We start from the raw sequence: 14,340 nt of genomic DNA, 5'->3' as shown, positions 1-14,340 counted from the left end.
CAACACTGCAGTGACAACCTCTGCGTCCTCGTGGTTTTGTCACTTGGCCCACGCGTGGGGTTATCTCTAGTATGTATTCCTAGAGGGGGACTTGCTGGGTCAAAGGACTCGTGCAAGTTAAATTTTGGCAGATGCTTCCATTGTGTGAGCCTCAGTTTACCTTCCCACCAGTCCTGTGTGAGTGACATCTACAACCAGGCCATCTCCACGGATGACCAAACATTTTGCTCTTTGCCAGGGTGAAAAAGACAGATGTAATGTTGGCTGAACAATATCCTGGTATCAGCTGTGAGTTTTTTAAAAACACAAACCTTTTGTTTTAGAGAAGTTTTAGATTTGCAGAACAGTTAGTGTAGAAGGCCCGTATTCTCCATCTGGCCTCCCCCACTGTTAAGGTCACCAGGCATGTTCGTCACAACTGAGAAACTGACATTGCTGCCTTACTTGCTATTAACCAAACCTCCAGGCTTCACTTGTGGATTCTGTTCAGGGTCCTACATGGTATGTAGTCGTCATGTCACCAGGTCCGATTTGTGACAGTTTCTCGGACTTCCTTCGTTTTCTTGGACCTTGGCAGTTGTGAGGAGTACTGGCCTGGTCTCCTGTAAAAAGTTGTCCAGTCTGGGGTTTGTCTGGTGTTTTCTCATGATGAGCCCGGGGTCACAGGTTTGTGTGAGCAAGGCCACATTGCTGACGTGCAGCAGTGTGAAGTCCACGTGACTTCTCACTGATGATGTTAAGCCTCACCATCTGTCTCTGTGTTGTCTTAGCTGCACCTCCTTGCTTTAGAGAGAGAGGAGCATCTTTCTGTATGTGAAGATGAAGTTGTCCAGGGATGGGTCATGGTCAGCTTGATGGGTGAGGGCTTGAGGAATAGGGGGACCAGAAGAACTGTATGCAGACCCCCGAGTCCCTGGGGACTGGTTACAGAAGGACTCACGGGGAAGGAGCAGCCCCTGAGGGAGACCGAGGTTCAAGGCCAGGCCAAATGAAGAAGTCCTCCCAGAGGAGGGGCCTGGTAGCTTCAGGGGAGGAGGACGGGAAACACAGTGGGCTTGTATGGGTTGAGGCTGAGGGAGGAAGGAGGCAGGTGGTGGGGGGTGAATCCATGGATGTAGGGAGAGGCGGGGAGCCCTGTTTGAACCGTCAGAACAGGATGTACACAGTGCGATGGGGTCTGTGTCTGGGTCTTCCTGCCTCCTAGCTGTGAAAGCTGCGTGTCACTGTGGGCGAGTGACCTCCTCCCTAGGCTTCACTCAGCTTCCCTGTAAATAATTAGAACTAACGTGTTTCTAGTAACCTGCGTGCCCAGTGTTCCGAGTACATCCACTAACTTCATTAGTACAGCTGCCCTCTGAGGTGTAGATACTTTTTCAGTCCCTTTTCCAGATGATGGAACCGAGGCACATAGAAATGAAGCAACTCACCAAGTTCAGCCAGCCCGGGAGTGGCAGAGTTGGAATTTGAACCGAGGGAGCTTGGTACCAGTCTGCTCCTAAACATTCGACCTGCCTTAAAATTCCATTGTCTTAATTTTTTTTTTTCAGCATTTTTCATTCCCCTTTCCGTACCCTGCCTGCTCACATTTCTTCTGTGTCCTGTCTTTTCTCGGAGTGACTGTTGGGCATTCAGTAGGCCAGGCCAAGGTCCATACCGTTCCTGCTGTCCCTTGAGAGATGGGTGGTACCCATCCACTCTTTTTTTTTTTTTTTTTTTTAGTATTTATTTTTAGAGAGGGGGAGGGAGGGAGAGAGAGGGAGTGAAACATCAGTGTGTGGTTGCCTCTCACATGCCCCACACTGGGGGCCTGGCCTGCAACCCAGGCAGCATGTGCCCTGACTGGGAGTTGAACCGGCGACCCTTTGGTTCTCGGGCCTATGCTCAATCCACTGAGCCGCGCCAGCCAGGGCAACCAAGGAGAATTCTCAGTGGTAGACAGTGGACATTATCTCTCTGTCCTCTTCCTCCTTTGCTTTTGGGCCCGGACTGCCTGTTGGTCATTTCACCAGAAAGGGATGGGGTTGGGAAGGAAAAATGACCCAAAACCCCGTAACTCCCTCCTCATCTACCACTAGTATGCCTTCAGTCCTCACCGGGTGCCTGCAGCACTGAGGATGGAGACAGCTGCAAAGGTGTGAACCCTGTTTCCCCTTTCTGTCCACACAAGTCCACGTGGGTTGTTGACGGCATGGCATCTCAGGGTTCAAGCGACTTAGAGTCTCCAAATTTTCTTGGCAGATGGTTATTTCTGGAGAATGGGTGACGCATCATCCACGTCAAACACGTGGCTCTGGAGCCACGCCCAGGGCCAGGCAGTGAACACTTAGTGGCAGGTCTTTCTGAGTTGAGGGTGGTGGCGGTGACCATGAGTCCAGACCCTGAACGGATGGTACGGTCAGTGTCAGGAAGCGCCGCTTTCATAACTCCAAGCAGAACCGGGAATGGATGTCATCAGCAACCAGGTGCCTCTGCAGAGCCAGGATACTAGCAATGTTGCTCACTAACTTGCATCAGGGAGTAAAAGTGAGGTTCGGAGACTGGAGCTTTGTTTTTCTTTCTGAGCTTCTCTTGTGTTTGCAGGCCTCCACATTCCCCTTTCAAGTTCTTTCCACCTACATCTGGACCTGACCCTCTGCCACACATCCCATGGTGCTCTGTTGAGAAACATCACTCCCCCAGGAATCCTGGAGGAAACTAAGGATTCCATCCCCCTTTAAGTGATTCCAGTTCTGGGGCGTGTTTCACGAGGCTTTGGCCACATCCTCATGTTGCCTTGAGCCAAACTGTGAGACCATCCATGGGGGAGGCTGTCGCCACATGAATGCCTTGCTTTAAAAGCTGTTTTCTCAGATGCTAAGTTGAGGCTATTCAGGGTAAGACCCTTTCATTTATGTCAGCTTTCAGATCTTGGAACGTTCCAAGGTGGGGCTTGGTGTCCTTTTTATATCCAGGTATTTTCTACAAACATTTGTTGAAGTGTCAGTGTGACTAACTTGTCCTGGTTTGCCTGGGACTTTCCTAGCTTTAGCACCAAAAGTCCCTTATCTGGGAAACTCCTGGGCAAACTGGAATGGTGGGCTACCTACGAAGCACCTGGGATGTTTGGAGCCTAGTTCTAGGTGCTAGAGATGCAGATTTTAATAAATTTGAATCCTTGCTCTTAGAGGGCCCACAGACTGGTTGGGAATACAGATAAGTAAAAATGCTCTGTGAGGAGTATGGCAGAGGAACACTTACTGTACAACAGCTAAGGCATACTGAGTGCTTATCTGTCCCTCACTGTTCTGGGTGCCTTTCATAACAATTCATTTCATCTGCCTAAGAACCTTAAGAAACTACCATTGTGCCCATTCCACAGATGGGAGAACTCAGGCACCAACATCATGCTGTGGGGTGTGGGGGATCCTAGATGTGACCATAGGTGGTCTGGCTCCAGACCCTGCAGCCTTGATTTCTGACCTGTGTAGAGAGGTTTGGGGGGGAATTTTACCCTGGGAAGGCCAGAGGTGGTTTTTTGGAGGGAGTGACATGCATGCTGGGATATGATAGGTGAGAAGGGATTTGTAGACACATTGGGAAGGAAGAAAGGAAGGAAGGACGGGAGGAAGGAAGGAAGGAGAAGGAGGACAGACAGGAAAGAGTATGCCTGGCATGTAGGAAGCATCTCAGCAAGACTGAAGATTCATAAAAGACCAGCACTTGCAATGGTGGGAGGAAGTAAAGTGAGAGGGAGTGGGAAGAAGGGGTCCACTGCGTCCTGGGAACTCCCCCATCCTGGGCAACCCAGCACCTTCGGTCACTGTGATGGGGCACGTTGTAGGGGGTCAGAAAGAAGCCAGTGGTCTTGATTTTAGGTAAACGGGAGTCACAAGATGGGCTGAACTGAATTTGGAGGCTCAGGTTGCAGGCCTTGGCTTCTGACGTGGAGACCAGATAGTTCTGGCAATGCCTTGTTTTTTCTTTCTATTGAGGTAAAGTTCACATGACATGAAATACGCCATTGTAAAGTGTACAATCAGTGACATTTAGTACATTCACAGTGTTGTGCAGCTATCACCTCTGTCTGGTTCTAGAACATTTTCATCTCCCCAGAAAGAAACTGTATCCATTAACACTCGTTCCCCATTTCCTCCCAACACCCTTCCTCCCGGCCCTGGCTGCCACTAGTTTGCTTTCTGTTACTGTGGACTTACCTATTGTGGACATTTCATGTAAATGGAATCATACAAGATGTGGGCTTTTGTGTCTGGCTTCTCTCACTTAGCATCATGTTTTCGAGGCTGATTCCGGATTTCAAGGCTGATTCTGGCGATATCTTTGAGCTGAGTTATCGGTGATAAAGCTGCTCGCCGGCCATCTCTAGACTTCGCAGAACTCAGATTCTTCCCTTAGAATTTAGGGTTCCAGGCAGACTGCTGCCAGTGTTGGCTCCCCAAACATGGAAGAATGCAGGTGCAGGCACAGACGTGTGAGACGACGCTCAAGCTCTTGGGGAGCTCCTGAAGCAGCAGACCTTCCTGGCATGTTTAGGGAACTCTAAAGCTGTTTAGGCCAGATTGTTGAGGAGCAGATAGATTGATAAAAGTGAGGTTCCTTGTGGAGCTTATTCCCACTTTCCGGGGTTTCAGGATCAGTTCGTCAATATCAGCTCAGGGTGTGAAGATCACTGGGCCCAAAGGTGTGGCCTTCTCCCTGAAAGGACTTCCAGGGCTTTCCCTTGTCTTTCAACAGGGTGATATTGGAAAGCTGGGACTGAGCTGCTCTGAGATGCAGTTGGCTAGAGGCTTTTGCCTTTTTCTCCCCCAGTGTTGCCGCATGTGGCTGAGATATCCCAGCCTACACCATCACTTTAAATATGCAGCTTTGCACAAAAGTTGCATCTTAGAAATTGAGATCCCCCCTTTATTGTTTGTCTCCCCAGAATGAGGAAGGGAGAGCTTTGTGGACATCTACCTTTAGTTGATCATTGAGATCCTGGCCCCATCATTATTAAAGAAGTGGATTGTTTTGAATTGCAGAGTCCACAGTGACAAAATTACTTGAATCCATCACAGGCAGGTCTTTTTTCTTTTGTCTCAGTTGTGTGGTGTGAAAGTCTGCAGGAAATGCACCTTTTTACCTGGCTAGGGAAGGATTTATTTTCTATTTGTTTCCCTTGAGGGGCAAAGTATGCAAAACCAGGCTGCTGATTGTGTCTGGATCTGAGCCTAGGAGGTGTTTTGATGAGGTAAAGAGCTCTGGAGTCTGATGGGCATGGGTTCAAACACCAGCCCTGCCACCCCATCTGTGTGACTTTGGACAAACACCTTAACTGCCCTGGGCCCCATTTTTTTGTTTGGTTGATGATGGTAACAATAATTCCTGGCTCAGTGGGGAGAACTACATGGGATGGCACACGTAAGGGCATGAATTACAGGGCCCATCACAATAAAGTAAGAGCCCAAATATGCTTGTCCTGTTAACACAGTTGTGAATCTGGAGTGGGTGTGAAGAGCTGTAGATTTTACTTAGGCCAGAACCTCTGGACTGAAAGATGTCAAAATAAGGTTTTAATAGCCTCCTTATTTGGTACCACTGAGCAGTCTTCAGTTTCTCGGTGGGGTGAGGACTCAGCAGATTCAAGACCCAGACGGACAAGTGACTGGAGACAGGAGGAATTGGTCAGCCCAGACAGCCCGGCCCTGCTTGGCCCCAGTGCAGCAGAGGGGAATATCCCCAGGTTGGTCACCCTGTGCTGCCCACCTCCCTCAGTTGTTGCTTACGAGATTAAGGTGTGAAAGGGCTGGACATACCTGCAAAAGAATGTACAGATGTGAGACTTCTGGTCAAGATGGTGGCATTAGCAGACATGGCTCACCTCTTTGCACAAGCACATCAAAATCACAACTAAAATATAGAACAACCGTCACTCAGAACCATCAGAAATCAAATTGAATGGAAGTCTAAAGAGACAACTAAAGAATTAAAGAAACCACATCCATCCAGACTGGTAGGAGGGACTCAGATGCAGAACAGGCTGGTCCTTCACCCACATGTGGTGGATAAAAATTTGGGAGGGATATCTACAGAGCGAGGAGTCCTAGCTCCACACCACCCTTCCGAGCCCAGGGTTCCAGTCCCAGGAGGATAAGTCCCCACAACTTCTGGCTGCAAAAACCGGCAGAGATTGAGTCGGTGGAAGAAACTGATGGAGACCCAAGCAGTTCCTCTTAAAGAACCCACACACCACAGACTCACCTACTCAGACTCACTCCCTCTGAGCTCCAGTGCCAAGGTAGCAGCTTGAAAGGCACCAGTGGAATACAGGGAGAAACTGAAGTATCCAGCATCAAGACGAGCAGAGGCCATTATCCCTTTTCTAAACCCTCCCCCCCAGAGAGCTAGCAAACTGGTGCTATATTTGAGACTCCATCAGCCTGGCTAACACTGTTTGTCCCACCCACCTTATAGGCCCAACCAAGCTGCTTTTCCATATGGATGGCTGGTCTTGGCTTGTGCTTCACAACTTCCCAAATCCTTCCAAACAAGCAAGACCTGGCCTCAGTGAGCCCCAGGACTGGCACTAGCAGTAGCCAGCCTAGTTTCACAGCTTGGCTTTGCCAGAAAATCTCTAAGCCAAGCACACGTAGCAGCCATCTCAGACTGCTTTATAGCTCAGGCAGGGTGGCCCTGGGAAAAACACAGGTGGGGGTTGATTTTGGTCTGCACCACCGGAGAAACCCCAGGGTCAGCATGCCCAGTGGACAGCTGTAAACCATGTCAGAGACCACCCTGCCCCCACACAACAGATCCTCCACAGAGGACGGAAGTTGGTTAAGTGGTTATAGCCAGTCCTTGCTGCTGACTGGTCTGGGTAAATTCCTCCCATTGATCTGCCAACAGCAACCAAGGCTCTACTATAAGAGGAGGGTGTATTTAGCCTACACAAAGGACGTATCTCAAGTACCCAGCTTGCGTGATGGGAGGCTGTGCCACTGGACCCCACAGGACACCTACTACATTAGGCCACACTATAAAGACATGGAATAAAGCAGCTGTACCTAATACGTAGAAACAAACACAGGGAGGCTGCCAGAATGAAGAAACATGGTCCAAATGAAGAACAGATCAAAATTCCAGAAAAAGAGCTAAACGAAATGTTGATAAGTAATCTATCAGATGCACCGTTCCAAACACTGGTTATAAGGATGCTCAGGAAACTTAGTGAGGACCTCAAAAGCATAAAAAGATTCAGTCAGAAATGAAGGATACACTAATTGACATAAAGAACAATTGACAGGGAAACAACAGTAGGGTGGATGAAGCCGAGAATCAAATCAATGATATGGAACATAAGGAAGCAAAAAAACAACCAACCAGAACAACAACAAGAAAAAAGAATCCAAAAGAAAGGATATTGTAAGCAGCCTTTGGGACAACTTTAAGAGGTCCAACATTCGCCTCATGGGGTGCCAGAAGGAGAAGAGAAAGAGCAAGAAATTGTAAATTATTTGAAAAAATAATGAAAGAAAACTTCTCTGATTTGGTGAAGGAAATAGACATGCAAGTCCAGGAAGCACAGAGAATCCCATACAACATGGATGCAAAGAGGCCCACTCCAAGAGCCATCATACTTAAAATGCCAAAGTTTAAAGATAAAGAGAGAATCTTAAAAGCAGCAAGAGAAAAGAAGTTGGTTACCTACAGGGGAGTTCCCATAAGACTGTCAGCTGATTTCTCAAAAGAAACTTTGTAGACTAGAAGGGACTGGCAAGTATTCAAAGTGATGAGAGGCAGGGACTTACAGCCAAGGTTGCTGTACCCAGCCAAGCTGTCATTTAGAATCGAAGGGCAGATAAAGAGCTTCTCAGACAAGAAAAACCTAAAGGAGTTTGTCATCACCAAACCATTATTATATCAAATGTTAAAGGGACTTATTTAAGAAAAAGAAGAAGCCTTGGCTGGTGTGGCTCAGTGGATTAAGTGCCAGCCTGTGGACCAAAAGCCCGGTTTGGTTTCCCGTTCAGGGCACATGCCTGTTGGGGGCATGTGAGAGGCAAGTGATGGATATATCTCTCACACATGGGTGTTTCTCTCCCTCTCTTTCTCCCTTCCTTCCTGTCTCTCTAAAATAAACAAAATGAAAAAAAAAATCAAAACTATGAACTGTAAGTAGAAATCTATCAACAATTGAATCTAAAAAATAAACTAAAAAACAAGAAGAACAAAGAGTCAGGGGTACAGAGAGCATTTTGATGGTTGCCAGATGGGAGGGGGTTGTGGGAGAATGGGTGAAGAGGTGAATGGGGATTAGGAAGTAGAAATAGGTAGTTACAGAATAGCCGTGGGGATGTAAATTGCAGTACAGGAAATGGAGCCGCCAAAGAACTTACACTCATGACCCGTGGGCATGAACAATGATGGGAGGACTGCCTGAGGGAGAGGGGTGGTGCTGGCTGGAGGAGGACAAAGGGGAAACAATCAGGACAACTGTAATAGCATAATCAATAACATGGAATTTAAATAATTTTAAAAAGTAATAAAAAGGGATTTTACCATAAAAATAAAAAATCTTAGTTTTAAAAAAAGAATGTACAGATGTAAGGGACATTAGGACTTGGTCAGTAAAAGGTTAAAATGTGGTTGGAGGATTGCATCCAGGACAGCAAGAAAAGGACGTGTTTTAGAGATACTAGACCAATGAAATGTTGGTGATTTGGAAAACTCATTGGACCCACACAGTGGATTCTCAGTGGGGACCCAGGGGAGCGAAACTGGTTCTTCCGGGGAGGAGAGGTGAACAGGTATCTTAGATATTACAGTTGTGTGTGGCCCTCCAAAACTCAACCCTACTGAACAAAATCTTAATTCTTAGTTTTTCATTTCTCTGGTTAGGCAGAAATTAAATTATCTTTAAATTAATTAATTGAATTTAAAGATAATTTAATTTTTCTCCTTGGGGCCAGGGCGGGGGTGGGTAGTGGGGGAAGCAGCTGTAATGAAAACAAGATTGAGAAATCCTGTCCCGGACCCGGTGGGATGACAGCGCTGCTCCCAGACACGCTCTGGGCCCAGGAATATCCCCCACTGCCCGCGTAAGAGAATGTCGTCCACTAGGCAAATCGTTGAGACTCGGAACCAGGGGAATTTTCAGTGAGGGACCCCAGAATTCCAAGTGGCATATTTACAGATGAGAAAGTGGAGGCCAGGATCATGCAGCTGGTCAAGAACCAACTTCCAAGGCCAAGCCCAGTGCTTCTCGCGTGAGAATTGCAGCCCCATGGATCAGAAGTGCCTCCTTTTCCTCTGCTATGACCGGTAGTCACTTCAGGGACGGACCCTGGGCCCAGAGCGGCGCAGAGCCCGCAGCCTCTGTTGGCCGAGTCGGAACTTCAGGACGGCGGCCGCGTTTCCCCTGAGCAGAGGCCCCGTGGGGCTGCGCAGGTCATGGCCCGGCAGCCCGGCCCAGCCACATTTTCCATATTTAAAATATGGGTTTGGAATGTCTTCCTAGATTTGGACATAGCTAATAAAACAGCCATTCTGAGATGGTGAAAACAGAAATCTCCAGCCTTCAGCGTTTTCTTGATTTCAAACGGGGGCCAGTGGAAGGTGAATGGGGACCTATCTTCACCGTGTTCTCTTAAATTGACAATGGAGAAAAGCCACTCTCCGGGGAGCTTAGAAACAAAGTTAAACAACAGAAGGGAAGAAGGAGACCCCCTTGTTTTTTCTTTTATTCCCCCTGACAGAGCTTCCCTGTAACCATGGCAACCAGGGCTCTGCAGAGCCGCCCCAATCACCCAGGATTCTCAAGGCTGTGCTTTTTTTTATGTGCAAAAACTGTGGCTTTGCGTTTTGTTAAACTCGGAGATGGTTTTCTAGGGTTTGCAGCTTCTTCCAGAAAAAGGGATGCGAGTATTAGATATAATTGTGCTAGCGCCACACCACACAGGTGTCCCGATTGGAGTGACAGAGTGTTCTCTGGTGACAGTGGAGTGTCTGTATGTGATGTACGTGTGCGTGTGTGTGTGTTGGGATGAGAGACTGCTGCTCTTAAGAGTGTCACTTTTTTGGGTTGGGGGAGGGGGCTGTGGAGGCCGAAGGAGCAAATCCTTTCTGGAAGGGTGGTAGGTGGGTGGCTAGGTGGGCCTCCCACCCCTGGGGAAGCGGAATGAAAAGAAATGGGGAGGGGAGAGAAATGGGACTGAGTGAAGTGGCATTTCCTGGCCTGGGGCCTGGGGAAGGAATGCTCTGGAAGTTATTTAGAAAGCTTTTAAACCAGCTAGTTATGGGTTGTTGCTTTTTTCTTTCTCTTTCTTTTCTTTCTTTTTATTTTTTACTATTCTAGTTTGTTGCTCTTGTTCCTTTCAAAATTATAAGCATGTTTAGGTGGCTATGTGATGAAAAGCAACATTCCCAACATACATCATCCTGAAATCCCAGGAAATAGAATGTGATTACCAGAAAGACGATGCCTGGTCAGTGAATGGGGGACCCTGGCCTTAATGTCCAGAACAGTGAGTCTTTACCGTTCACGGGACAGAAGGCTCCCACCTCCAGGCACTGGCATGTTCTGCCTTTACAATTTCTGGCCACGTTTCCTTACTTGTGGAGGAGAGAGGCAGTGGTTTTGAAACAGCAGAATCCTGCTTCTGAGTTGAGTCACTGATTTCCAGTGGTTTGACCCAAACTATTTGCGCAATTTAGGGCACCCCAGACCTTACTTTTCCCTCCCAAAGCACTCCGATTGCAACCACAGCAAACAGGGCTATTTTAGGCTTGCTGTATGCATGGTGTTTTTTGCTCTTGTGGGTTTTTTAAAAAAAAATATGACTCAGTTTTCATAGTAAATCATGTGGACAGCTAGGGTCTGCCTTCCCTGAGACAGGAAGGGACAGCGGTCCTTGATGCAGAATGTGGATGTAAAGTACTGCAGAGCCCCCTGGCCTGTCCCCCCAGCTGAAGACTCCTGGAGCCCAGTCCCTACGAGAAGCAGCTGGGGGAGTTCCTGGGGCCAGCCTGAGGGAACGACAGCAGACTTAGGAGGTGAGCTTGATAGAATGTGTTCTGGGGCTGACCTTTGTGGTGGTTGTCCTTCTGCATTTTTGTATCCAAGTGTCAGAGGAACCTGGCAACAGGCCTTAACCACTTTTCACAGCGTTCTCATGCTTAACGACTGAGCGTATTTTCACAAAGATGTCCGGTGATCCTGTTAACCCCCCTCTGCCCTCCTGTCCTCTCCATCCACATGGAGGCCTTTTGCAGTTTTCTTCTTGCTTCTCTTATAGACCTTCTGTGTCATCTACCCTTTCTGGGGTTGGACCTTCCTCTTCTCTATAACCTTCCATGGCTCCCCTTGCTCCGCAGCATTGCTGTCCTGTAGAACCAGGAAATGAGCTACATGGGTAATTTTAAATTGTTTAGAAGCCACATTTTAAAAACTTTAAAAGAAGCAGGTGAAATGAATTTTAACAACATATTTTACTCCATCTGTCTGACGTAGTATCATTTCAACATACAGTTGCTATTAAAAAATTATGAATGAGATATTTTACATTCACATTTTTAAGTTTTTGAAACTCAGAGTGTATTGTACATTGACATATCCCAAATTGGATACTAGAGTTTATTAAGTTTGCTGTTGCTAAAGTAGATTCATGCCTGAGGTGTCCCAGACTTAGAAAAAGTTTTCTGGTAACTGAATTCTGTATTCTATTTGAAATTTAAATTGCTTTTATTTAAATGCGATTTAAAAATTGAGTTCCTCAGTCACACTAGCCGCCGTTTCAAGTGTTCACAGCCTCCCGTGGCCGATGGCAACTGTATTAGACAGACCCGACAGGGAACATCTCCATCCTTCCAGGAAGTTCCATTAGACAGCACAGTCTTATAAAGTCCAGACACTTCAAAGGGACTTTCAAAATTTTCTAGAACCCAGTTCCAGCCTCTCTAGCTTTATTTATTGACTTTGTTTTGTACATGCTCACATTCCACTTTGAAATGTATGCCCTTTCTTCTCTTCGCCCGGAGAAGTCTCTGTTTTCCTGCTGGCTTAGTGGCAGAACTTCCTCGAAGGGTTCTCCCCTTCTGCCTGCAGCAGAATTAATTGCTGCCTCTGCTTCCCACTGGTTCCAGAAGATGAAGCAGAATGCGTGGGAAGGGGCCGCAGGCCCATCCGAGCTCCCAGACCGTGGCTTGCTGCCCTGGGAGCTCATATCCCTATTTCTCCTGAGACAGGTTTGAATGGATCTCCTCACACACAGCAGCCCGGGCCCTGCCCATTTGGAAAACAGAGCCACACAAAGGACGGCACTGTGTGTGCGCCTCGGCGGCCTGGGGCTGTGAGTGTGGGCCTTCAGATGGGAACACACCCTGGGCACAGGCCTTGTAATTCTAGGCGGGCATCGGCTCCCGCAGAAAAAAATCCTTTCTTTGCCCTCACAAAAGGAAGTATGCGCCCGGCTGCACTGATACTCATTTTTCAAAATGGGAACTGGGTGTGTGTGTGTGTGTTTACTTTGAAAAACTATGACATACATGCAGAAAAGTGCAAAACTCGAATTTTTACAAAGCTAGTGTCCCCTTGTCACCAGCCCCCAGATGAAGAAAGAGAGCATCACCAGCCCCCCAGAACAGCTCCCTCCCGCCCCTTCCACACTCTTCTCCGCCTCCCCAGAGTCGCCTCTTGCCTGACTTGTAGCCCCGCGATTCATTCTGCCCGTTGCTGAACTTCATGTACATTTCCCCGTGCGTCGTCGGCGTCTGGCTTCCTTTGCTCGGCACTCTGTTTGCGATAGCTTGCGGTTGGTTTTGGAGGCCTTTATTTTTTCTGGCGCCTGAAACTATTTGTAAAAAACCGTAGCAGTTAAAAAGAAGAAAACTCTAGATGTGAAAGACGGTGGCTTGAAGTGTAAAGAATCTTCTGCTCAAATTCGGTTGATGTTTGCCCTTGGGATTGTCTAGGTTTGGGGGATTTTTATAGGTTTGGGCAGTTTTCAGTTGTCATTACTTACTTTTTATCTTTATTTAGAGAGTCCTTGCTAAGGGGATGATTCTTGGTCTTGAAAGGACGTGAACTCCTTTTCTGGCTTTTGGACGAGGCTGGACATGAGTCATTTCCTCAGATTTTCTTTCTGTCAGGTAGAAAATTCAAGATGAGGATGGAGAGGAGAGAGAGATGTCAGCTGACTTTCTGATCTGGTATCTGTCTTCTGTTTTTGCTTTAGGTGAAATGTCTGCTCCGGGATTGTACCAGGCGACTGCTGGGCCGTCGTCGGTGCCCACCGCGCCCCCATCCTATGAAGAGACGGTGGCCATTAACAATTACTTCCCCACGCCCCCCGCTCCCATTCCTGGGCCAACCACGGGGCTCGTGACTGGCCCTGACGGGAAGGGCATGAACCCTCCTGCATACTACACCCAGCCAGTGCCCGTCCCCAACGCCAATGCAAGTACGTGCCGCCTCCCTGGGCTCCTTACCGCCCCGGGCTTGGGGACTCTGTGGGAATCAAGAGAGCCACCTAAGTGACTCTGAGTCTAAGCGAAGTGCCAGTCGGTCCAATTTTCATTTGTGTGAAATGTTGCGTACAGTCTTTCAGGTTCCGCATCGGTGAGTCTCGTGGCTTTTCCATAGTAAAGTACAGTTTATGAGCTTTCCCTAGTCTGCCATAAATCCATCCTTTGGCACTTACACAGAGGCACAACCAACCACGCCAGAGAAATCTGGCTATTATAGTTTGCTTTTCAGGGCCCCCACCCTTCCTGCTGGGATTTGACAGAAGCCCTGCACCCTGAGTTGAGGGCTGGAGTAGGAGAGGGGGAAGAAACAGCCATGAGTGAGGAGAGGGTGAGCTGAAACCTGCCCCAGCCCAGCATCGCCATCTGCAAAAGTTGCTCCCCTGCCTTCCAGCAACTTTTTTTTAACATCCGATAAGGGTTTAATATCTAAAATATATACAGAACTCATACAACTTAACACCAAAAAGATAAACAGTCTACTTAAGAAATGGGCAGAGCACCTGGATAGACACACAGATGGCCAATAGACATATGAAAAGATGCTCAATGTCACCAATCATCAGAGAAATGCAAATTAAAACCACAGTGAAATAATCACCTCACAACCCTCAGAATGGCGGGGGGGGGGGGGGGGCCTTTCTTTTAAAGCTTCTTCTCTAATCCATTGCTTCCCAAACTTCTTCAAAAGTAAGCCTCCATAAAAAAGCATGCCAGGTGTGGTGCACAGCAGGGCGAATGTCGAGGCTGTTCGCTGCTGCAGGCCACAGGCTTGGGGCCCCAGCGCCACTGCCGTCTGCAGCACTGAACGCTGCAGTGCTGTGTCTCGGGCGCTGGCACCCG

The 14,340-nt window shown here is 47.9% G+C and overlaps 1 protein-coding gene across 3 annotated transcripts in view; it reads left to right on the top strand.

The window, feature by feature from the left end:
- Window positions 1–14,340, top strand: part of LITAF (lipopolysaccharide induced TNF factor) — a 29,517-nt gene that overhangs the window by 7,858 nt on the left and 7,319 nt on the right. For 2 of the 3 annotated variants that reach the window (XM_071222217.1, XM_071222216.1), the window contains exon 2: window positions 13,209–13,433. In XM_071222217.1, coding sequence (XP_071078318.1) covers window positions 13,214–13,433 — 220 coding nt within the window. In that variant the 5' untranslated portion in view covers window positions 13,209–13,213. Of the gene's footprint in view, window positions 1–10,916; window positions 11,029–13,208; window positions 13,434–14,340 lie in introns of those variants that run through there. The other variant, XM_024571556.4, reaches the window with a different exon arrangement.

Source organism: Desmodus rotundus, chromosome 1, assembly GCF_022682495.2.
Source record: "Desmodus rotundus isolate HL8 chromosome 1, HLdesRot8A.1, whole genome shotgun sequence".
Lineage (NCBI taxonomy): Eukaryota > Metazoa > Chordata > Mammalia > Chiroptera > Phyllostomidae > Desmodus > Desmodus rotundus.
The sequence above is the reverse complement of the archived record's forward strand: the minus strand, read 5'-3'. Positions and strand labels throughout refer to the sequence as shown.